We start from the raw sequence: 24,665 nt of genomic DNA on the forward strand, positions 1-24,665 counted from the left end.
TTTGGCCAACGCGCCAGGAATAGACGACGTGTGCACAACATGCGATGAGGATGACGATGAGGATGTGAATGTGCGTTCGCCTTGCGCGTGCAATGGATTATCCTTGTGCACTTGTTCCACTTAGGCATCCGAAGACTCACACACGCACACACACATGCACACATGTACTCGTAGAGTGTAGGCGAGAAAAATAACAAAATTTAAAGACGTTCAAGTTCAAGAGCGGGACAAAATGAACTCATCAAAACTCAGGTCAGACGTTGATCCTGCTGGGCGACTTTTGTTGCGCGTTGTTGCTTGAGATGCTGACTACCGCCGACTGCCTTCGACTGCCTTCGACTGCCGTCGACTGCCTGTCAGGGTGCACATGAGCCGATTTAATTTGGATTACATGGCCAAGCCGTTGCTAAGTCGAGTAAACGCCCACGGGATGCGGCAAGAATGTTGCAAGCGCGGAGTGGCCAAAAGTCATGTTGTGCCAAAGGACTTGCCAGCGCACACTGACACAATTCTTTGCACCTTATAGGCCGAGATAAAAGTTATCCGGCCGAGTCCTGAGTTTCCAGCTCCGACTTCGTTATGGATTTGGTCTTGGCGTCTAGCGTCTGAGCTCGTCTGATCCTCGCCACAGTTATGGCAATATTTATTGGGTTTATTGGATTTACGGCTTAGGCGATCTGAGAGCAAAACGTAGAAACGTAGTGCGCAATCTTAGATGCGCAAAAGCAGAACAGGAAGCACCCCATCGACCGGCCTCATGACTCTACTTGTATATGGCTCGTTGTCCTCGTTGGGCTTGCATCCTTGGGCGCAGCGAATGTGAGTTGGTCATGGCGCATTAGGCCGTTGCTGTTTATTAACAAGTTCACGTGCTTGTCGTAACTGGCTGTTGCCAGTCGGTGGACCTAGGATGTGCGTTTATTGTTACTTTATCAGTAATCAGTAGCATAATGTCCGGAAGAATCTGCGCAGCCTAATATTGAAGTGTGTGACAAATCTTAATGACTTATTTCCTTATAGCCCTCAGCTGGCAAGGGATTGGAATAAGTATTCCTAATACTCACCTTTTCCTTTTTCCATTGAGAAAGCGAATCTGTAAGAGCTCGTTTGAATAACAAGTCCCAAATGAACGAAGCATTTAAAATTCGAAATTGTGTTTAACTAATCTGACATAACTAGGCAACTGATTATTCAATTAATAATGGCACTCACTTAATTAAAAATCATGATACGGTTAAAGATTTTCGACGAGTATTCAAATATGGAACGTATTAAAGAGTCTGACCCTAGGTAGCTTTCCAGTTGATTAAAAAAAGGATTTTGAGGCACCTATACAAAAATTAGTTATAATAGTAATCCGCATCAAGGCTTATTTGTAAGTGCACTCGCTACCAGAACTATATGTACAAGTATATTTGAAAAGAAGAGGAAAACAGAGGTCACAAAGTGAATTTCATTCCTTATATAAAACGATATATGTATGTAATACTATAATGTATAACTACGTCTAAAAACTCTGCTAAATAACACTTCATTTGCATCATGCATTATATATTTATTTATTTATTTACTAGCTTTCCGCCCTGCTTCGCACGGGTATTTTACGAAATTTTGAAAATTATAAATGTTATAACGCCCACACTCACCTCCTTTTTGCTATTAGTTACTAAAAAAAAGTAAAATAGTTTGGGTATTATTATTTTGATAATTTTTTTGATATTCTTTATTGAGTCAGCTTCTCTGTAAACCATATTGGCCATGAGTAAAACATTCCTGTCGTTGGTCGATCCCTATTATTCGTGACGCCGGGTCAGCTAGAAAAAAAGAAAGTTAATAAATCAACAATTACATTATGTCAAAAAATAAAAATTATAAAACACTTAAAGTTCTATTAATAGTCACCCTAATTTCTTTATGATTGATACCATAACTGAATCAAGAGTTTGATAAAACTTGCATGATTCAATTGTACTTTAACAATTGTTTCCTGTTGAGATCAATTGTTATTATTACGTGGTAAGAGATGTTTTCTGTTTAGACTAATTCGTATTATTATGAGAGTTGTATGCATATGTTGACTTAAATTCTGTCAAGTCTAGTTTACATCCAATTACTTGTGTTTGTCTGTAAACATTTTATTGATTTGGTTTCGTCGAATGAAAAGTTCAAGGAGAAATTATTACAAATGCTCGTTTGCTCGTACGCCTACATGATTGCCTTTGTCTGCAGCAGTCTAAAGGACGATTCAGCAAACCTAATGGTGCATCTGCCCTTTCGTTTCACCTATCATTGGAACTGGAAGCGCCACAGCCCAGAGCTACGTCCAAACGATATATCATTAACTTAAGCCTTTGACAACGACATGCCTGCACGTAGGAGTGTTTGTGCTTGTGCCCAGCTCAGCCCCGCCTGCCCGCCCCTCATACACGTATAGTATTTGTGGGGCAGTGGCTGCTGAAATTCGTTGATTCCATTTGACATTTGGGTGTTGATTTTGTTCTCCCCCTGCTAAATGCACAAAGCCAATGACGCAATCGCCATTTCGAGTTCAATGCGTTTTCGTTTTCGATTTCGGTTTCGAGTGCCTTGCTGTTTCGATTCGTCAATCGATTCGGAGTTGCACTTTTTGGGTGAGCTTTTTAGTAATCCTTTTCAAGGCCCAGCAGTGTTTTAATAGACGTCGAGAATTTTAAAGACGGCGGCACCACCTGGCCAGTCTATCCAGCAGGCTTGTTCATGGATGCTAATCAGGCATCTGCATAGTTTACAGTCGCACGAGCTGTGGACAAACGGAGGGACAGAGAACACCGACTTTAACGCCTCTTTGTGAGCGCGAGCGCAAAATGGGGAGCTGCCTGTGTTCGCTTGGGGGGACCTGGCTGGCTTGGTCGAAGCAGATGGAGCAGAAAGAAAGACTTCATTTCGTCGGGGCCGGCACTCGTAGACAATACATGGATGGGGGTACATTTGATCTTTGGCTTATTGGTGTTGCTGTTGTTGCAGTTGTTGTAGTTGTGGTTGGGGCCGATGTTGATGTTGATGTTGTTGATGTAAGTGATTCATAGGCCAGCAGAGTCCCGAGGCAATGATTTGGCGTTGTGCTCGCCAGCTTGTTGTTGGGCCTGTTGCTGGCTGTTGATGATTTCGATCATGTCGATTGCTCACTGATATGAATACAAATGGGCGCGTATTGCGCTCATTTGGCGGCTCAACTTCAAAAGCGAGACCTCTAACGGCAATTTGTTGAAGTTTACTTGTGCCAATTTCTCTAAAGATCGGTCATTGATACCCGATCTGTGCCCCTTGACGACGTAACGTTCGGATTAAAGTTAATGTGCATCACATTTTATTAAATGGCCAAAAGTCGATGGGGTTTCTTTAAGTATTTGATCCACGTGCTTCTCTCCGGACCATTAAATGCAACTGCAGATAGCTCTATTTATTTATGCATAAAACTTATTAAGGAAACGATATCATATATTACACTGAAATATAACTTTGCTTGCATTTTTTTATTTTATATTTAAAATATTTTTTATACAAAATTAAGCGGACCGAAATGCATTTATTAAATACATAGTATCTAATGATCAAAGTGGAATCAATTTTTTATTAAGTTCCACCAGCTATTACGTTTTGTAGAACATGTTTCCCTCAAAGAATTTGGAATTTTATTCAAATTAGTATGCGGGACATTGTATTTACCATTTGCATGTAAAGTTATATAATCCCTCAAAAAATGCACTTCACTCGAATAGTATATACGAGGTCTGTTCAAAAGAAAACTCTAAGGTTTTGCTCACTGTTTTCTTCGATTAAAATGCGTGGTGCATCATGATTTCTTGCCAACAGGGCGTACCATTAAAAAGGAATACGTTTGTGTGTATATAGGTCGGTACAAAAGCATTTATTTATTTATCAATATCCATCTTCAAAACAATCACCCCCAGATATAATAATCATATTCCGAAAACTGAAGAGACCAATGAAAGGAAAGCCTTTTGCCACAATTGATGAGATAAAATCAAAATCAAAGTCAAAGAACGAGCAGGTGGCCCTACCAAAAAGCGCATTTCAGAAGTGCTTTGAGGATTGGAAGGAGCGCTGGCATAAGGGCATTACAAGTATTTTAGAGGGGGATTACTTTGAAGGGGACAAAATCGGTATAGATGAATAAATAAATACTTATCAAGAAAATGCACTTTTTTTTTTTGAACAGAGTATGTACTTGTAGATGTAAAATCTAATACAACGAATTGTGTACATATATTTTAAGGGCAAGTGACAAAGCGATATGTTAGGATAGATCTAGAAAATCCTTAAGTGGCGTAAAGCTTAAAACTTACTGTTTACTTTAAATATTGATGTTATTTTTAATGAACATCTTATCACCGCCAGGTCTAACTAATAGCTTGCCTGCCAATCATTTATTGTTAAATATTATTGAAGCTTCGACGTCTTTTAAGTATATACATATACCAATACAAGAGTTACAATATGAGTGAGCAGAAAAGTAAAAAAATGCCTGCAAAGTTCTTGAGACGACAACTCCCCCACACTCACAACAAACTAGACACGAGCGTTTCTTGTCTCAAGAAACTGAGAACGACAACTGAGCGCATCGAATCGTCATTTTGTCGCTGTCCTTTAGTCCTTGGTCATGGCCATAGAAAAGGAGATCTTCCTGTCACGCGATCGTCTCGTCTCTAGGGGTGTTTGATATTTGCACAAAAATATTTGCCGTGGCCAGTTTAGGACCAATGACGAACTCAATAAATTAAAATAAATAAAATAAAAGGCGAAAATCTTTCGAAAATTAGATATTTTGTTTCACTCACTATGCCATCCCTTTTTTTCGTACAGCTCTGGGATTGGATTTAGCTTCACACTTCTAATAGACTTTAAAAATTACATTCCATGCTCTGGGCAAGTGAGTGAGCGTTTTATTGTTTGCACAATTAGTTCCGATTGGGGTTTGCGACTGTCAGGATCGGTTGATCCTTTGCTCTGGCACATATGTCCGATCCTCATTCTCATTTTCATTTTCATCCTCATCGTCATCGCCAGCAATATCTGCTGTCAATGATTTTTACGTGTTGCTCATTTACAGCAGATTAGCGATGGTCTGGTGGGCTGGCCGGGACCGTTGCAGCTGCCGCTTCTGCGATTTGTCGCGGCTCTGACTTTCCTTGGACTCCAGCCCGAGCCATTGGCACGATACATTGTTTTTGTCGCACGACTATAGCTGCCTCTATGTATTTATGGATACAGTATTAACCAGCAATAATCGAATGGGCCGAGCCCATTTGAAGTTTTACCTAAAACCGAGAGCTAAACGTAACTTAGATTTTATTAGTCGATTAAATTTGTTTAGTCATTCGTACAGCATAACTTCTAGTTCATGAAACTATTGATTTGGACTGACTGTTGTGATTCAAAAGGAATCTGCGAGAGCTGTAGTTACACTATTTAAAACATAAACATTATTAATCAAAGAGTGCCTTAGAATGTGAACTGAACTGTATTCCAGATACACACTTAAATTAACTGATTAATTTGAAGTACAACCAATTCGGTTTTTACACGCTTTTGATTTAACAAGGTTTGAAAATTGAAAGTTTTATATATGGTTGCACGATATAACATATGGTCAATGTATTTTTACATGATTTTTTTTAAAACAACTTTTTCTGCAACCAATCTACCGTGTAAAAACAGAATTAGGTATAATCTATTTTGCAATCATGATAGAAATAAAATGATGAGAAAGAAAACGATGTCTTTTTTTCAGAGGTTACGTAAAGTATTTTATTCTGTATGTGATATTTCTTATTATAACAATAACATTCATTAATGTGTGCGTAAAAAAATACAATCAACTTAAAAGAAATGATAAGGTTATTAAAAACTAAACACCAGAGGTGTCTTTTGGGGTGACCAATAGGGTGCGATCTGCCCAACTTCCTCCCCACCCTGACGCCCTGGCAAGTGCGTTTGGATGGTTGAAACGATCTCTACAGCCACCTAAGTGAAATGATTTGTAAATAATTTATTTACCCGGATATCCAGCAGAATTGTTTGTGCAAATATGTTTCAGATGTGAACCATATCTGCTGTCAATGACAAAATCGCAGATAAATAGTAAGCACAGTTAAATATTATTATCGAGCGTAAATAACTTGCATTAGCTTTTGGTCATTTCTGAAAACAGAACTCTTTTAAAATAACATTTTTTATACCCTGTACCCAAAGGGTACAAGGGTATATTAGTTTTGTGCGAGTGCACATGGAACACACAGAAGGAGGCTTGGTAGACCCCACAAAGTATATATATTCTTAATCAGCATGAAAAGCCGAATCGATATAGCCATGTCCGTCTGTCCGTCTGTCTGTCTGTCCGTCTGTCTGTCTGTATGAACGCAAGGATCTCCGAAAGTATAAGAGCTAGAATAACCAAACTTGGTATACAGATTCTCCTGAGCCCGAGAAAGGACGAGTTTGTTCATTTTTTCTGATCCACCCCCCCACTCCCCCCCTATTAACGATTTCCTATAACTCCCGTAATTCTTGGAATTTTAAACTAAAATTTGGTAGACACATCCAGTTAGTAATTATATATCCGTATACCAAGTTTCATTATTATAGACTGATCAGAAAAAAAGTTATAGCCATATAACCAGGCTCAATGCACACATACATACATATGTACAAGTACACAAACACGCATAAGGCACGATTCTGATGTAAATGTATGTATGCATGCATGGAATATTTTATATTTAATTTAGTTATTTAATTTAGTTAATTAATTTAGTTAATTAATTTAATAAAATTAAATTAATTAATTAATTTAATTTCTTTTTTGTGGGGTGGTACAGGGTATTTGAGAGTTGAGCCTGCTCGACTTTAGCATTCCTTTCTTGTTTTTATTTTTAATTTTATAATAAAATAGAATATCGATATGGACATGTCTGTCCATCCTTGACTTGGTATGTAGACATATTAAGACTTAATATGTGGACTTTGAAGACTTCATGTGTAGACTTAATATGCACACTTAATACGACTTGGTATTTAGACTTGCTTGGTATATTTGGTATTTAGGCACAAACGAGTATACATATATATATATATATGTATATGAATCCATATAGACATGTCCATTTGTACGTCCTTAACTCTATACGCAGATCAAATTTATTACAAATCTTATATGTTGTTTATTTCTTACAATTTTTTAAAAATATCGCAAAATGTGGCACATAAAATATATAATCCACATAAAATATATAATATATAATGTTAAGCAAAATGTATGAGCGAAATTACTTGTCAAATTATCGTGTTAATTTGGTTAATTAGTATTCCCACTTACAGTAACTCAATTTTTGGTGTCCTTGCTGGTGAATGTGCAGTCGGAGTTAATCGATTTTTTGAAAAAGCAAACTTGCTGCCAACAAAGACGTAATCAAATCTTTCCGTCTGCTAACTATTTATCCCACTGGCACTGGAGTACGTAATTATTGATGTACTGCTCCTGTTCACATTCAGGATGAACCGCAAACTGTACCCTGATTAGGCTCTTCCGTGTCAGCGCTGAGCAATTACTTCATTGAAATATTAGTGATTCTTAATAGACATCAACACGTCGCAGAGTGAGAGAAAATAAAAATATACAAGTATATTCTTTTATTACCAACTGCACCCAATCCTGGGACAAGCCCCGCCAACACTTCCTACGATATAATAATTTTATCTTGAGTGCGCACTGTTACGCCCACTGTGGACACGCCCACACACCCAGCCAGAGCCCAGTGCCGAGTGTTCAGTGTCCAGTGCCCATGCGCCCCAAAAGAAACGCCGCCGTTGACCAACTCGACGACGTTGCAATCGAAAATATCGTACGTGCTGTCATCGATGATCGCGAACGTGGGATACGCAGGGAGTCAGTCTCTCCTGGTCGCAGGCCCACTGATCTCAGTGGTCCCGGCATGGACTTCAGAGCGCTGAGTGCTGGGTGCCGATTGCCGAGAGCCGTCAGGTGATAAAGCTGCAACACTCATGTGCTCGACTGCTGGACTGCTGGACCGGCCGGTCGGCTGGCTGGCTGGTTGGGCCTGCTGCATGCCCTAATGTGATTACAGACTTTAAGTTTATAAACATCAGTTGGCCAAGACGTCGCTCGGGTCGATGCTGCCTACCGAAGAGCCCGCCGGCTGCCCAGGCGGAGAGGCAGGAACCCTCGCCCTCCTGTTGTGCTGCAATTACGGCGCGTGCAGTCGTCTGGTACCCGTTGCTGCGCAATTCCCCTCCCTCTGTCCCGCTGTCCACCTCTTCGGGCATGATGAATTCTTATTAGCTGTCGTTGGCTGAGCTGCGCAGTTGTGAGCGGCAAACATCAACCGTGGCTTCCTCATAACTTCTGCTCCATTTTCTTGTTTTTCGCGTTTGTGGGATCTCCCCCAGCTGCGCTCAAAGCTGGCGCATTGTCTGTGTCTGGCCTCGCTTTTGGTTTTGGTTTGGGTTTTGATTTTGGCCGAGACTCAGTGTTTGGATTTCTGAGCTGCTGCCTCAGTGTCTGCTGCTGCTGCTAGCCAGGCTTAACAACAACAACAACAACAACGACAACCACAACTTATCAGCAAAAGTCCAGACTCGCATCAGCAATATACAATATAGAACGAGCAACTACTCATACATATGTATTACCATGTTGTCAGCGAGGCACGCGCAAATCCTTAATGGAATTCGCCCGAAGTTGCTAACCTAAGTAGCGGAAGAGGGCATTGTCTTCATATTTTCAATATCCACGCTTACGTATAGCTCGCTCGGATTGAATCATTGAACCCGTGAACTAACATCATATATCATTTCTGTACGCTTTGGGCATTATAAAAATGTAGAGTACGATACTGTTACATATCTTTCACAAAAAACGTATTCAAGGTCAAACAAAATGTCTTAATACTAGACCTTCAAAATACATAACATTTATTTAATAAAAAGTTGTTTGCAATTGTAATTGGAATTGGTAATTGGAAGAGAACAAGATAGCATTCCTTATGCTAAGGTCGAGCGGACTCAACTCTTAAATACCCTGTACACACACCCAAAAATAAAAAAAATGTTGCGAATTTTAAATTAATTAAATAACAATTATTCAATACACACATTAAATGGAAACATATGTGTGAAGTACAGAATTATGTCAACAAACAACAGCAACACAGCTGCAGAGCCTAGGCAGATATCATATTTATGGTTTCAACTTTCTTTCTTTTGATCTATCATAATGACTCTTAATATACGGACACGTAATCCCCAACTGGATCTACATAACAAGTTTGGTTATTCTAGCTCTAATACTTTCTGAGATCGTTGCGTTCATACAGACAGACGGAGAGACTGGCATAGCTATATCGACTCATCTTGTCACCCTGATCAAGAATATATATACTTTGTGGGTCTGCCACGGCTCCTTCTTTGTGTTCCATGTACACTCGCACAAAACTAATATGCTCTTTAACCCTCTGGGTACAGGGTATAAAAAAGTACCCGATTATTGATATTGGCAACTAAAACATCGATGTTTTCGATATTGCCCAAACATCGATATATTGATATTGCCCAAACATCGATATATCGATGTTTTTTCCAGCTCTAATATGCAAGGGAGAGTTGATCCCGCTCGTCGTTAGCTTTCATCTTTAGCAATGTTTGTCATGGCGATTTTCGTTTCCGATGTAAAACATCGATGTTCATTTCATATTATTATATAGATAATAAAGACGTGATTTTGCTATAATCTTTATTTATTAGAATTTGTACACAGGGAGTTCACTAAATACAACTTGGAAATATAATTACAGGAATAGTTCAATATCAGTATTGCGTATACACGGAGTTAATTATGAATCGATGCGAGTATCCTTCGCCTAGTCCTTCAGCTCCACTCCCTCGCCGTTTACTTGTATTGTGATGTACACGTCTCGCGACGACGAGGAGTCATTGGAGTCCTGGCGTTGAGTGGCACTTCCAGTTTGCTGCTGGGTAAGCGATCGACTTGCCTCTCCTGGACGCCGGGGCAATGAGCGCAAGGATATTTCGTCGCTCTCCCGACGCATAAAGCGACGCCGCGTGCGTTGAAAGTCAAAAGATTCGCGCTGGCGTTGGCGCGACTGCGAATACGAGGCGTCCGTCAATTGTTGCAGCGCGTTGGAGGAGCTGCTGCGTCTTGCTGATGCGGAACCCACAGCAGCTGCAGGCTGCGGCGTCTCCCGCTGATGGGGCTGTTGCTGCTGCTGCTGAGGCGGTTGGCGCTGACGGCCGAAGCAGCCACTGCTGTAACCGCCATCGGCCGAGTGCGAGCGTCGGTGGCGCGAAGATTCACGCGCACTGAGAAGTTGCTGCAAAGGAGTTGCCGAGATTAGATACTTGTATATGACGCATCAACGATACACCATGATCGAGTGGCACACCATAAGGATACTCAGCTGGAGTTATTTTTGGGAAAGGGTTAAATGGGGATCCCATGCGGTTAGCGCCGAATACTATTTATAATGGCCTGCTCGCAGCACTGACTAGCTTTTTTTTACAGGGATTTCCACTCGCTGCAGGAGCGGAGGAAACTACTGCGGCTGCCGGCTCGGTGCTGGGCATGGCGGTATTGGACGCGGCTGGTCGCTCCGCCTCATACTCCAGAATGCTCTCCTCGCTGCCCAGGAACTGGAATGAGAGTAGGAAGGATTTTGCTGACTGGCCGCTGACTGCTCAGCTGGCCCAGCGCCGTGCCAATCTACAGATGAGCAATGGAGGAAGCGTTCAAGCCCGTGTGAGTCTACAGTGGAAACAAGCAAAGCGTTTTCAATTTTCAATCAATTTATTGTTGTCTCTTAAATACGTTTTGAGTCCATTTGAGTTAAGTTTTAGCGCAAACTATATGTATTTGGTTATCGGTAATTGGTAATTGGTAATCGTTATCAAAACATTAACTAACTAAGGCTCTAGGATATCGACTTGAATTTTTATTTTTAGCGGGCAGTTGGTTGATTATCAATTCAGGAGTGGCCCGTTTTCGTTTTGTATTCGAAGTGCAGCAAAATATTAAAAACATAACTACGAAAACAAAATAAAGTACCAAAATTTTGCAGATATGTTTCCCTTTCTTAGTTCCTAACAAGCTGAACAAGAACTTTACATTGATCCGTGGACATTAATGAAACCGTGATGAGATTGGTCGACTTCCTTGAGGATGAAATTAGAATTAGGAGCATGAGTTTCATTTTCAACTTAAATGTGTCAAAAGTAATTTCTAGTACAATAATACATTTTTTTAACTGAAACTAAAGGCCGCAACGTTGAAATCTGCAACCTATACCCAGTAATCATATGGGTGCGGAATTTGTTTATGAGATCATTGCTTGTTTTCTGTTTTTCAATAAGTCGTCGAAGTGTGTGAGTGTATCTATTTTATTTGAGCGTGTTTGCGAATTATTATTCGAAATCTCCTTCCAAACTAAGTCAACTCTAGCATAGAGTGTGTTGAGAAACAAGTCACAACAATTGGTCGCCGCATTTAAGCCTGCAATAGTGAGTATACAACAGATCTTCAATTTCAATGACTTCCTGAATCTTAAGAAGTTGAAAACTGAATCTCTGTCGACCGTCAGAAATGAAACGACTTTATCTTTATCCTCTCCTTTTATATAAAAGACTGTAACTGTAATAATGAGGTACTTTAATGAAAGTAAATTCTTGCTCAAAAAATATTGAAACTTATATACATACTCGTACTTATAACAAACTCAATCTGAAGCTAAGTAAATAGTTTGACGGGAATTGGTTTCTCATGGGAAGGCTACATCTGAATGGTAAGTATTTTGCTTTAAATGTTTGTTCATTCATTGAACGAAGAACTATTTTAGATAATCAGGGAAATAAAGCTAAATTAATTATTGCAGTGTAAAAATTGGACAGGATTGTTTGAATTTTGTTAAACAATCTGCAGTAAGATTTCCGACAGCAGTTTCCGATTGGTGGCTGGAATATTGCACTTGGCTCGATTCGAGAGAGTCTGTTCCTCAAATCGAATACATAGTACTATTAAGAGGATTCATTGGAAGTCACATTGACTTCCCTAGTGTAGGGCTCTGATACGAATATCGGTTCATTATTGAAGCTATGGTGGCTTGTTGCGCCCATTTACAGATACAAGTAGAACCAAAAATAAAAATCAGAAATGCCAATGAAATAAATGATCAAGCAATATAAATAAAACATTGTATATTTATTCAAAATGAACAAACTAAAAGGAAATACTTTGGCACCTTCGACACAATTGCATACACGTAAGTGTCACTAAATACATGTGTATGCATGTACATGTGTTTGTCTACGTAGCTATGTATGTATGTATTTATGTAAGTACAAGTATTATGCATAATGTACATTGTGTAAACTATTTAGTCGAATGGGTACTGGACTTGAGTAGGTGGGGGGAGCTGAGGGGCGCCTTCTGGATGCTCTCTCTCCATGCACACATACTTCACATACGTTTGTGTGGGTGTGTGTGTGTGTGTGAGTGTGTGGGTGTGGGTGTGTGTTGACTAGCAATACGGACGCCGATTTATCAGATTTTGCTACAATATTGTGCGTGTGTGTGTGTTTTTGTTTTTGTTGTTGCATTGAACATTACAGCGACTACTGCTACGCTTTATAGTTAGTTGGTTAATACATATGTATGTATGTATGTATGTAGTTGCTTTATATCGACAATTGTTGTTGTTGCACGCCTTAATGTAGAACCTAAACTTAAACTTAGAACTCTTACGAACGCGACTACGTCGGCCCATTCCGGCCATGTCCGGCCATGTCCGGGGTGTGAGCGCGGCCTAAGAGAAATTCCCGTTACAAAGTTGAACTTTCGTCGCGGTTTGTGCGCGCGTGCCTTTTATCTGTGCTATACAGTATATAGCACGTATGTATATATAGTAGAATTTATAATATGTTTATGAGTAGAAACTAAATTAAAGTCTTATCAGCATTCAAGTTGCGATGCGTTGGTCATTGAGAGCGGCGCATATTTACAAGTGAAACTTAACCGTAAACGTGAACGTGAACGTGAACGTAACTGTAAACGCTAGGTCAACGGATTCATCCGTTCCTCCTTCTCCGAGTCCTCGATCTCGTATAATACAATGCGTAGAAACTAGCAGACGAACTTAGCAGTAATCGTAATCATATAATTATACAAGTACATATATGTAGGTATAGTATAACGTATAGTATTATCTGGTAAGTACGAGATTTATATATAAGTATGTATAGTGTATTAAGTGTATGCGTGCCTTGTGGCGGCACTATATCCTCTATACTTGTATACTCTATGTCCTCTACAGACCTAGAGTCTAGACATCTGTCACCTGGCGGCTGGCAGTGCAAATGACTTGCGGCATGGTGGCAGGCGCAGAGTTGCGTCGTCCCCGCGACCCCTGCGCCTGCTGAGCATTATGACTACTACTAGGACTACGCTGATGCTGATTCTGATTCGGATTCTGATTCGGATTCGGATTCTGATACTGCTGATGCTGATGCTGGTAATGGCTGGCACTAAAACTACTCATGTTGGCCTGCAGCTGCTGCAGCGGTGGCTGCGCCGTCGACGGCAGCGCCACCACAATGACCGGAACCACCTCGTCCGCGTGTGGCGGTGGCGGTGGCGCTGGCGCCGGGACGGGCGCAGTGTGCTGAGGGCTGGGCGTCTGATAGATCTGGTCACCCACCACATAGCCGTAGAACTTGAGCACGTCCAGCTTGCACATCGGGCAGGTGCGATGCTCGATGAGCCACGGGTCGATGCAGGTCTTGTGGAACTCGTGTCTGTCGGGAATGCACGAGAATGAGCGGCGAATTAGCATTTCAGAATTGACAATTAACGAACTGTCCAAGACTCACTTGCAAGGCAGTATGCGTATTATATCCGCCGGCTTGTAGGCCTCAATGCATATCGCACAGCAATCGCTATCCATGTCCTTCTCGTCGGTCATCTTGCCCGTCTTGGTGGGGATCTTCATGATGGCCTTCTTGGTCACGGAGCACAGATTTCGCTGTTCGGGAGAGAGAGAGAGAGCCTAGCGATATTATAGTGTGGGAATTGGATGCCGAGAATACTAACCGATTGCTGATCCTTAGCCTGCATGTATCGGAAGCGCTGGATGTAGTAGAAGACGAGCCAGACCAGCGATATTACCATCAGGACAATGAACGATATCGAGACAAATAGCACAGAGGTACTGGAAGGAGGAAAAACCAATAGATTCAAAGAAATGTATTAATGCATTCAAAGAATGTAATAATTGTTGTTTCGTAGTTAATTAATAATGACAGTACTATAAGCTCAGAACGAATTAAGCTGCTCGCCTTATTTAGTTGGAAAGAATTTCCCTAGTGTTCTGGTTTTAAAAACACGCATACTTGTACACATTGTTCCAATGAAGTGGACATATCTGATAAATTGCGATTAAGCTTTCAACTTAATTTTTTCTTATTTAAAAATTGATAGCAAATGATACTGCCATTTTGTTGTTTTATAACAAAGAAAACTTATAACATAAAAAAGGGGGGAAAAGCAGAGATTTGTATTAAAAAATGTGTACATTTTTAGTATGCATTTAATATGAAAATATTCATCTGTACTATGCAACTTTTTTATCAGATTAAAAGGATATTACTGTTTAAGTTACTAGGGGAATGAATAAAATAAATTAAATGGCAGAGTTCATTATAATTTGTACACAGAACACGAAAAGGAGAGTAAAATGCGAAATTTGAGGCACACCGCTCAAGATGTAGAGGCCGTTCAATATTACTATATATAAGCAATATCTGAATCGTAAAGTTTGACAGCTTTATGATATTCCGACCTAACACTTGATCGTGTTTGTTTTTTTTTCGTTGCGTCCTTTAAATCATTTGATGGCTCCAAAACTGTGGTAACATTAGTACACCTAGCGGACACCATTGGTATTAAAACAACCTAAGCAGTGCACAATAAGCAGTGCTCGAAGCTTAACATTTTTGTTGCATACATGGAAATGTGTAATTGCACTGCTGTCACAGAAAAGCGTTACGAGCAATAGTCTGTCGATAATGCAGGTATTTGCTGCTTATGTACAAATTGACAATAGCCGATGCGTATGGGATTGGGGACGTAGCTCAGTGGTAGAGCGCTCGCTTCGCATGTGAGAAGTCCCGGGTTCAAACCCCGGCGTCTCCAACCTCAATCACGACGACATTGTGTTTATTTTCTTCTTTTATTTATATTTTATTTTTTTCTACACTTACCGATTCAAACTGCTGACGGGCCGCACACCATTGCGTCCCTCGATGATGGAAATGGTCACGTTGTGGCCCTTATCGACCATGTTGGCCAAGTCCATGCCAATATTTTGATACGTTATGACAGCGGCTATGTTGCCTGAAAATGCAATGCAGAGGATAAAGCATTAGTTGGACTCGACCAGATAGAGTAACTGTCGGCAAACTTACGGTTCTTGCCCTTGATTTGCATCTTCTCCAGCTGCATGACCTGCTTGTCGTTGTAGATGATGACGCCGACAGCATTTTGCTGGAAGACATGCTTCACCTTGTCCTCGAAGGTGCAACGTCCGCGTCGAACCAACGCTATCCACGGCACGCCCTTCGGAGGTGTGGGCGCGCCCAACGTGCCGCGAATGTAGGGCGTACACGCGAAATCGTCGCTTATATCTTCCACATTGCTAATGTGCACCAGGCGACCCGTAACCCCCAACACCCGGCCCTCGCCGTAGCGCGCCTTCTCCTCCTTGTAGTCGCTCTCGAAGAGCACGTTGTCCGTGTCCATGTAGGACCAGTTGAGGAACGCATAGTTGTAGACGTCGACGGCAATGCGCTCCTCACCTATGGTGGTGAACGTGTGTGTCGCATTCGCTGGTCGAAAGTAGCGCTCCAGATCCTGGTTGGCTATGGACATGGCGGCCACAAAAGTGGTCGTCGTTGTGGTCGAGATGAGCTGCGGCATCCCGCCGAGCAGCAAGACCACACAGGCCAGCAGCAACATATCTCGGGAATACATGTTTGATTCGTTGCCTCTTCTATTCGCAGTCCCTCCCGTCTATTGTAATTCAATGGGCCTCAACCAATGGGGTCGCGAAACTTTTCACACCTGTTCTGCTCAGAAGTTGCAATATAACTGAAATGAATGAAATGTTTGTGGACTGATTAGTTATTGGTGCGTACTTATTCAAAACTCATTCGGCCGCTTCAAGTGTCGGCGATGTTGGCAGATAAGCTGGTGGCCATATTAGACTAAAAGTCTCACCGAGTCACCCTCTAAGTGTTGTAATTACTTACTATATTCACATTTATGAGCGCCTATTTTTGACACCTTTGCAGCTGATAACTATTTATCAATACGGGGTCTTTTTTCTGTGTTGCCATTTCTTTGCAGCCGGCCCTGTCCCTCGACAGGTAATGCTATCAATTGATGATGAAAAGCAGACGCCATTGCGGGAATCGAGTGACGTACGAAGACGCGTATACTCTTATTGATGACACACGCGTGAAAATGAGAGACTTCCTGCATTCTGAGCAATTGCTAAAGATAAGTAGCAACACATTTTCACCTTATAAGGGTATACATATGGACGTGAGTGCTATTCAAACTATAGTTTATCTTTTATATTTTAATTTGTTATTTTTATTTAATTATACTTCTTCTTTATCTTGTATTGCTATTTTTCCTCTTCTCTTTCTTTTTTAGGTCTACTCTCTGCTGTGAATCGGGGCATAGCTGGCTGCTTGGCAAATAAAATCCCCCCACCGAGTCGGATTCGTTATTAGACATTTTTGTTATTTCTATGGGCCTTGTTTTAGTTTAGTTATTCTGATATAATTTCTGTATTGTTTTGTTTTCTTCTCACATCCACAGCTCTGTTTGTCGATAAATAAATATGGTTCCTTCCCCCTTTTAACCTATTTAAGCGACCCTAGACAACCAGCTAGGAGCCGTATCGATCGTCAAGACGACGAGCTCGATACTTGGATCCAGAGCCAGATCATGTATACAATTCTGTTTTTACACGGCAGATTGGTTCCAGAAACAGCCGTGTAAAAAAAAAACATTGATCATATGCAAAAAAAAGTGATTGGTTCCTTATCTCTAAAGAAATTCATATGAAATTTTTAATTTTTAAACCGTGTTATATCAAAATCGTGTAGAAAAATACCGTGTAAAATTAGAATTAGTTGTATCGTGCTTTATGTGAACCTCTTTAAATCTGTACTCGTAACATTATAATTCAAGGGAAATGGAATTGTTTTATGGTGTAGAGAGAGAAAGAGAGAGAGAGTGATAGGGATAGATGCTAAGCTATAACTTGAAACATAACTTTAAGTCTGAGAGCAACCCAACCTTGTAGTTTTTAATACGATATTGCGATTTAAGTTTTTTTCACCAACAACAAGAATATACTTGTATATTATAGATCTGCACCACATAATCTGTGCGTTTCCGGTTCTATTTTATAATTTAAATTGGTATCGTTCCAATATGATAAGTTTTAAGCAAATTTGTTGGTAGTTGGTTTTGATTTCCAAATATCAGCACTTTGATTTAATGTGCCCTCAATGGTTTAAAATTAAATTAAATTGCAGGGTATTGGTATATAGAAATAAATATTGAAGAGGGAAAAGAAATTACGCCTTAAAGTACAAAGACTCAACAACAATAATGTGTTTTATGGCAGTAGACTCAAGTAATAATTGAATGTCGTAAAGATAGGTTTAATTTTGGATTTGGTGGAATGCTTTCAAAGGTTGACTTTTATGGGATCGATCGACGTTGAAGAGAAGGCACAGGAAAAGGTAAATTTTTACATAATAAGACGCACTTGCACTTATCAACATTTCTATTATCTTGTGGTCGAACTACTTGCTATTGTAGATTCCACAGCCCTTTTATTTTCTAGGTCACCGAAGGCACTCTCATTTAAATCTTTTTAAAAATGTGCTGCATAAGCAGGCGCTGCCATTTAAGCCATTCGGGCCACACTTAATCGCTTCTGAAGGCCAATGCCACAGGCAGACAATTCGCGGGGCCGTCGTCGACGTCGTCATTAATAATAATACCGTGCCTGCTGCACGTCAGGCTGGAGAAATGCATTGCATTTAAATATTTTATTACGCTCTCTTGCAGACCACGCAAATGGGTGGCCAAATTACTCGATTCGTGGGCGTTGGCGCTGGCACTCGCATTCGGGCTCGTCTGACACTGAAAAGATGTCCAGAAGGCCGGCAGCTTTATCTCGCATTAAAAATGCATTTCATGCCAAGCCAAGCGTCAAAATGCTCCGCGCCGCGCCGCAAGAAGAGAATGCGGAGCCGCCTAGTGCGGACAACAACCAGTTTGCCAGAAATATTATGGCTGGACTCGCCTCTGTTCTCGCTATACATAAGAGTGTACGATTATGGTGGCAATAATTCTCTGGCTGTTGTGCCTGGCAACAATAAATTAAATTTTATGTTCATTTAGCATGCAGTCGTCCAGCCTGCCCCTCGATCTGCATACAAAACTTTATTTTGACGCCTATTCGGGTACAAATGTAGGACTACGAGTGTGTATGCAAATGGATAGAACCACTTGTAAAGGAAAGCGTGTGTGCCGGTCCCAAAGCATTTTGCAATTCTACATGCATGTGGGATGTTACCCGGCACGGCGTCTGCGGCGCTCAGCAGCCTTCACGCACTCGAGGGCGCTACCCAAGGTGTGTCCACCTGGTTTCCCATTCCGAATTGGAAGCATCAAAATATATAATTTAAATGCGGTACTTCAACAATTTCAATTTTTTAAAACCTACTCTAATAGTGCTTTCTAACAATTTATAATTTATGAATTGAAGCTGTGTGATTAAAGATATGTACTAATATACATGTACACTATAGTATAACTACACATGTCCCTCGCTTAACACGACCTCTTTTAATGGGAACTCGGTCTAACACGATTAAAAACTTTTCTTTTAGCACGCTAAACACTTTCACTGTTTTCAATATGTTTTAGAGATAGGGAACCAATAAACTATTTTTGCATATGATCAATGTCTTTTTTACAAGTTTTTTTTTAACACGACTTTTTGTGGAACCAATCTACCGTGTAAAAACGGTATTAGGTGTATTTCTTTAAGTGTCTGACTGCCGAACTTTAACTGACGTACACAATCCCCATGTTAAGCATGGGCTAAATGTACTTGTATACTATATACTTGTATAAGCTAGATATTTTCATTACTACCCTTTTACATCTATTTGTTTCAAAAATTTGATCATCACCATGAGCTGAGATTATCATAAGCGTGTCGGAGACAGCAACACATCACTATGTGTATAGGTTAGGTTTTTTAATACACTTCAGATCTAACGTAGTAATGGAAATAGCCGATTATGGATATGTCTTATCTTTCTTCTATACTTTACCATCAGCCCTAAATGACTCATGTATATGTACATACATAAGTATTCTTCGCTTCTTTCTTGTCTTTCAATTGTTAAACTAAGTACATATATGTATTTCGATCGTTTGAAAATCGTTTTTGTTTTTTTTATATAGCTGCTACTGTATGTAGTATCAGCTATAATAGCCTTCTGTATTGATTGTGGTTTATTGTGCCAAAAACTTGTCGGCATGTTGCCAGTGCTCGGGAATATTTACAAACGTGTGCAGTTTTGGGTCATTTTATTTTACAGAAGCACTCGTAATAAAATCGGCATAAAAAACACCCCTTTCCGACGCCAAATTATGCATTTATTTTAATCAATCGTTAGAATGCCATTTCGAATGTTTATATAGTCGGGCAGCAAGGGTGAAATGGGCAGATGCTGGTTAGAATGACGTACTAGCAATGTTTCTACAAGTAGTTTTATAATAATTTATAGTATATTATATTAATATTGTACTATATAGTAGCACATCTCTCGATTCGACCAAGTCTTGCCAAATTTTGCATGCAGGTGTGTGCGTGTATTTGTGTTTGTATTTGTGTTTATAGAGTACGTTTCGTGATTGGGCCCGCTGCACAATTCGCATGCATCGCTGCATTTTATTTCAACATTTCTTACTCATTGCCATTGTTGCTGCTGCCGACAGCTTGGCGTTGGCATGTGGGGATTCTGTTGGAAGCGCCGACCACCAGGGCTAGTGGCAGGAGCAGAGCAGAGCCGGGGCTGGGCTGGGCTGGCCAAGGGCAGTGGACTTGGCCGACGTCGCCGACTAGGTAGAATGTAAACGAGCGCGTGCAATAGAGTGTGTGAGTGTGTGAGTTACTGAGTGGGCGTGTGTGTGTGCGTGTGCCGTTTAGGATAATGACCCTGACAGTTGCCAAAAGTGTTAGGCGTGTGTATTACAAATGTGAGTGTGTGTGTGTGTGTGGTGACATTTTTATTTGCATTTTTGTGATGTCAAACTCTTGTTATCATTTAAGCACACATTTTGCGGAGAAGCAGGTTTGGGCAGAACGCGAAAACCTATACACACACACAAACATACCTATAGTATGTATGTGTATCTGATGGGTGTGGTCATCCTGTTTTGTGCATTCACCATCCACACTCGTATTTTATGTGCCGCGTAGCTGAGTCGCTGAGTCGGCCAAATATATCGTTGGGGAACTTTTCTGATTGAGAATTTTTAGGAATTTCTAATTCTATTTCTATTTCTGGCATTTATTGTTTTGTTGTCGCTTGCACTTGTTGCGCGAAACATTCATTCAAATTTATTTGTTTACGTTCTTGTAAACAATTTGGCGCGCTTTTGTTGCTCTGGCGATTGCAATTTAAATTGTTTATTTAGAGGAATGTTTTTGTTTTGCATACGTTGTATGCATTTTGGCCAGTTGCCAGAGAAAATTACTTACTTCTTGGCCACAAATACTTATGAACAAAATATGCTTGCATTTAAAACAAAACGGAGAGCGTCACATGTTCTTTGTGTTTATTTTTGTTTCTACAAATTTCTCACATAAATAAATTTCAACGGACTTGGGAACACGATAATAAGTGGGGTTTTTATTTATTCTTCCAGATCTTTTGAAATATTTATAGACCCAATAATTCAAAAATATATTCTTCACCCAAGTCATAGCTTGATGTTAATAGACTTAAGTCTGGAAATATGTTATACTGCCAGAGCTTTTATTTAAGCGATTCAGATTATATATGTATGTTAGGGTTTTCGATTCAAGACTTCGGATCTGTTATTGCGCAACTGAGATAGAGAAAATATTAATTGAATTGGGTTCTCCCAAGGAATGTGAAGAGCAGGTCTTGGCTGTGTGAGATGTGTAAATGCTTACTATATATTCAGAAAGAAAAACAATTAAAGATTATTAAAGTGTTATACTTCAAAAGCATTCGGGTTGTGGAACTGTCTTTAAACATTCTGATTTCTGTGAATAAGAAATAGATCAGTGTAAATAAGGAGTAGACTCTTCTAAAACCGCCCTGGCTCGACTTACATGTTTTTTTTTGAAATATAATGAATAATTTTCAAATGCTGTTTAAACTTTTCAGCCAAGTAGAAAGTATTTAGTTCTCTTAATTGCTTGTTCAACGTTTGAAAACATGGATGGACGCACACTTGCACCCACCCTTGGTATCTTATTTAAATATATTGCTTTTCGTATTTGGCTCACTCCATAAATCAGAATTTCAATTTGAAATACAATCCGCAGCAGGAGCCGATAAAAGAGATAGGAAAGTAAACACAAAAGTAAAATATATGCAAACGAAAAGTTAAATAACGCTACCAATAAATACCGTAGAATAAACACAAACTAAAAGCGCGAAGATAAAGCGTCGAAAAAATAAAGCGTCAGCAAATAGTAGATGCGGACAAACTCACACACACACACACACAAACTATACACAGATATAAACCAACAAACCGACAAACATATGCCGAAACGTGATTTGCGAAAACGTGATTCAAATGTGAATATATCTGAACATTATTTTGAATTTATGCATTTCTCGTTCGCTAATGCCTCCTCGCTGGTGGCTGAAAATTCGCATATTTTGGTAAATGGAAAAAATATTTAATTTATGTGCATTTTTAAGGCTAAATGAGTCGAGGAATCATGGGCCAGCGTCAGTAAGCTGCCGCACAGAGAAGTGTTTAAATGGAGTTATGTACATACATAATCATTTCCATGCATAAAACAATTAAGTATTTTCGGAAGTGTTCACAAATCTTAAGATTTTGGCTGGAAACAAGGCCTGCATTGGTCGGCAATCCGAAACTGATTAAATTGTTGTTGATGAGTGATTCAGAATTCAAATTGCGTGCGACGCGTCGTCAGAAGTGTTTTATTCATTTGTCATATACAAATATGCCGAATTAAAAAATATTCTGCTTAACCAAGAAAATATAGCGACAGACTTGTTAATAGGTAGGTAGCTAACTAAAGCTAGTTTGTGTGATTAAGATGTTAAATAAAATTTAGTTGACTTTGACCGTTACTACAAAAATGGTGAGGTTTTTCATTACAAGTTGATTCGAGCTTTGTACTTAAAGACCTCTTAGAATATAGGTTTTTTCATGGCACGATGTAATTATTTACATTTTCAGAAATATTCCTCTGAATAGCTCGAAAGTAACTTGGAATAAAAGCGGAAAGTGTGACAAGGACATATAGTTCAGAAATCGTAACTTGAATGTCAAGAAAAGATATCAGATTTGGACTCATAGTCCGAAAATGTTGCTATTTTGTATTTATATTGAAGAATAATTTAGTTTTTGTGTTTATTTGTGTTAAGTGTTTTCATTAAAGAGCCTGAGAAAAATACACAATTTTTTTGTTCTAACACGGTATATCATTATATTTCCATTATATTTCCATGTTGTGCGTAAAGTCCCCATCTCCTTTCATTTAGCAAACGTCAATTTCTTGAGAGCTATCACAGTCACAATTGTAACGAAATAAATGTAACATTATTTTCATTTAAATTTGCAAGTTAGGGATTAGGCCAAGTCCGTAGGCCAAGTTTCATTATAATAGGCAGATTAAACAGGAAGTTAAAGCCATTTGTGTAATCTCTGATTTATGTATTCACTGCCCGCAGCTGTTGTTGTTGCTGCTTTGCATAGGAACACGAGTCCGAATACTAAAGGAAGTAAAATCGATCTCTTTTTTTTAATTTTCTTAATTTTTTAAATTTCTATAATTATTCTATACAAATGTACAGAGTATTTTAAAGTCGGGACAGCCTTCAGACTTCAGCTTCTCCACATGTTAGATAAGAAAGACGTTTTAGAAGATAAAGCATTCCTTCCTTTACTTAAAATGTGAACTTTGGAAAAACAAGTGATAAGAAAAAATTGAGTACAATTTGTTGATACTCTTAATTCATATTCCGCGAACTCATTAAGTTATTAAAAACTGTTTTCACAAAATGGTTTTATTTATATATGAGAAGTTGGCTTAATTATTGTGCCACCATTAACTTGATGTTTTGAAGTTGTTGTTGTGTTTGTTATTATTTATTTAAAATGCTTTCGCTCAACATTTGACTGTGATTTTGTTGGGTTTAATGCGCTTCGTTGGATTTAATGCGATCCGTTGAACTTTAGTTGTGGCTCAAAACAAGCAAAAGCAACAACAATAACGTCAGCTGAAAAAATAAACATAGAATGGGGAAAAAGTTCAACAATTATCTGCACACACACACACACACACACTCGTACTACACACCCAACTGCATGTACTTAGTATGATATTTATGTACATAAGTACATGTATCTACGTTTGTATGCAATACTGGAGCACGGAAATGCGCACTGATTATGAATTACATGCATTTGTGCGAGTGTGCCGTTGTTTATTTGGTGTTGTTGTTGCTGCTGTTGTGCCACTTGCCTGAACTTTCAAAAGCGCCAACAATAATTTGTAATTAACGCACCATGTTACAACAACAATTGTGGCAGCAGCAGCAGCAGCAGCAGCAGCAACAACAACAAAAGCAATTACTGCACGATGAAGAAAGCCAGAGTGGTGTGGCGAAAATCGGGGCACTAGCAATTAGCATGTTGAAAGTGCGATGCCAAGTGAGTTATCCAAATCCGAGTCCAGCGATTACGATTCAATTAGACTTGCGCCAGTTGGCGCAGCACTTGCGGCAAGAAGAGCGAGAATGCCACTGCGAGTCTCTCCACTTCAGGCAATCCTCTTGGCGGTGGCGCTCATCGGACGCATCCGACAAGTGGGACGGATTAGACGCATTTGCCATTACATAACAACCAGAGCACGCATTTTTCACAGTGTTGGCAAAGAACAACTTGGTTGTTTTTGGTGTTGCTTGCTGGGAATCCGTCGCCATGGCTCACAATCCCCGCCAGCCCCTGCATCCCCGTCACAGTTCCCCTTTTGTGCTGCTTCGTCGCTGACATTTAGCGGGAGCCAAAGGGGCAGCATTACAAGTGGACACAAGTGTGTGGCGCAGCAAATTGAAAAGAGGGAGCGGAACTGTCAAGGCCCCGCATTGAGTGTGACATTTGCAGGGAATGTGATTGCAGTGGTAATTTGAGATACCATTTAGCGGGTATATACAAGTATTATAGTGTGTAGCTGCATGGCTGC

General features: G+C 39.9%; 1 protein-coding gene and 1 non-coding gene across 3 annotated transcripts in view; one reads left to right on the top strand and one right to left on the bottom strand.

The window, feature by feature from the left end:
• Positions 1-9,836: 9,836 nt before the first annotated feature.
• Positions 9,837-24,665, bottom strand: part of LOC115624743 (protein goliath) — a 46,987-nt gene continuing 32,158 nt past the window's right edge. Inside the window, exons 3-8 of one of the 2 annotated variants that reach the window (XM_030519570.1) lie at positions 15,547-16,228; positions 15,343-15,475; positions 14,174-14,291; positions 13,954-14,105; positions 13,782-13,878; positions 9,837-10,406 (exon numbers count right to left, since the gene is read on the bottom strand). In XM_030519570.1, coding sequence (XP_030375430.1) covers positions 9,936-10,406; positions 13,782-13,878; positions 13,954-14,105; positions 14,174-14,291; positions 15,343-15,475; positions 15,547-16,111 — 1,536 coding nt within the window. In that variant the 5' untranslated portion in view covers positions 16,112-16,228 and the 3' untranslated portion in view covers positions 9,837-9,935. Of the gene's footprint in view, positions 10,407-12,250; positions 13,879-13,953; positions 14,106-14,173; positions 14,292-15,342; positions 15,476-15,546; positions 16,229-24,665 lie in introns of those variants that run through there. The other variant, XM_030519571.1, reaches the window with a different exon arrangement.
• On the top strand, positions 15,203-15,274 carry Trnaa-cgc. Its single transcript has one exon. It is a non-coding gene; the product is annotated as a tRNA-Ala (tRNA).

Source organism: Scaptodrosophila lebanonensis, unplaced genomic scaffold (assembly GCF_003285725.1).
Source record: "Scaptodrosophila lebanonensis strain 11010-0011.00,11010-0021.00 unplaced genomic scaffold, SlebRS2 tig00000061-arrow-pilon, whole genome shotgun sequence".
Taxonomy (NCBI): Eukaryota; Metazoa; Arthropoda; class Insecta; order Diptera; family Drosophilidae; genus Scaptodrosophila; species Scaptodrosophila lebanonensis.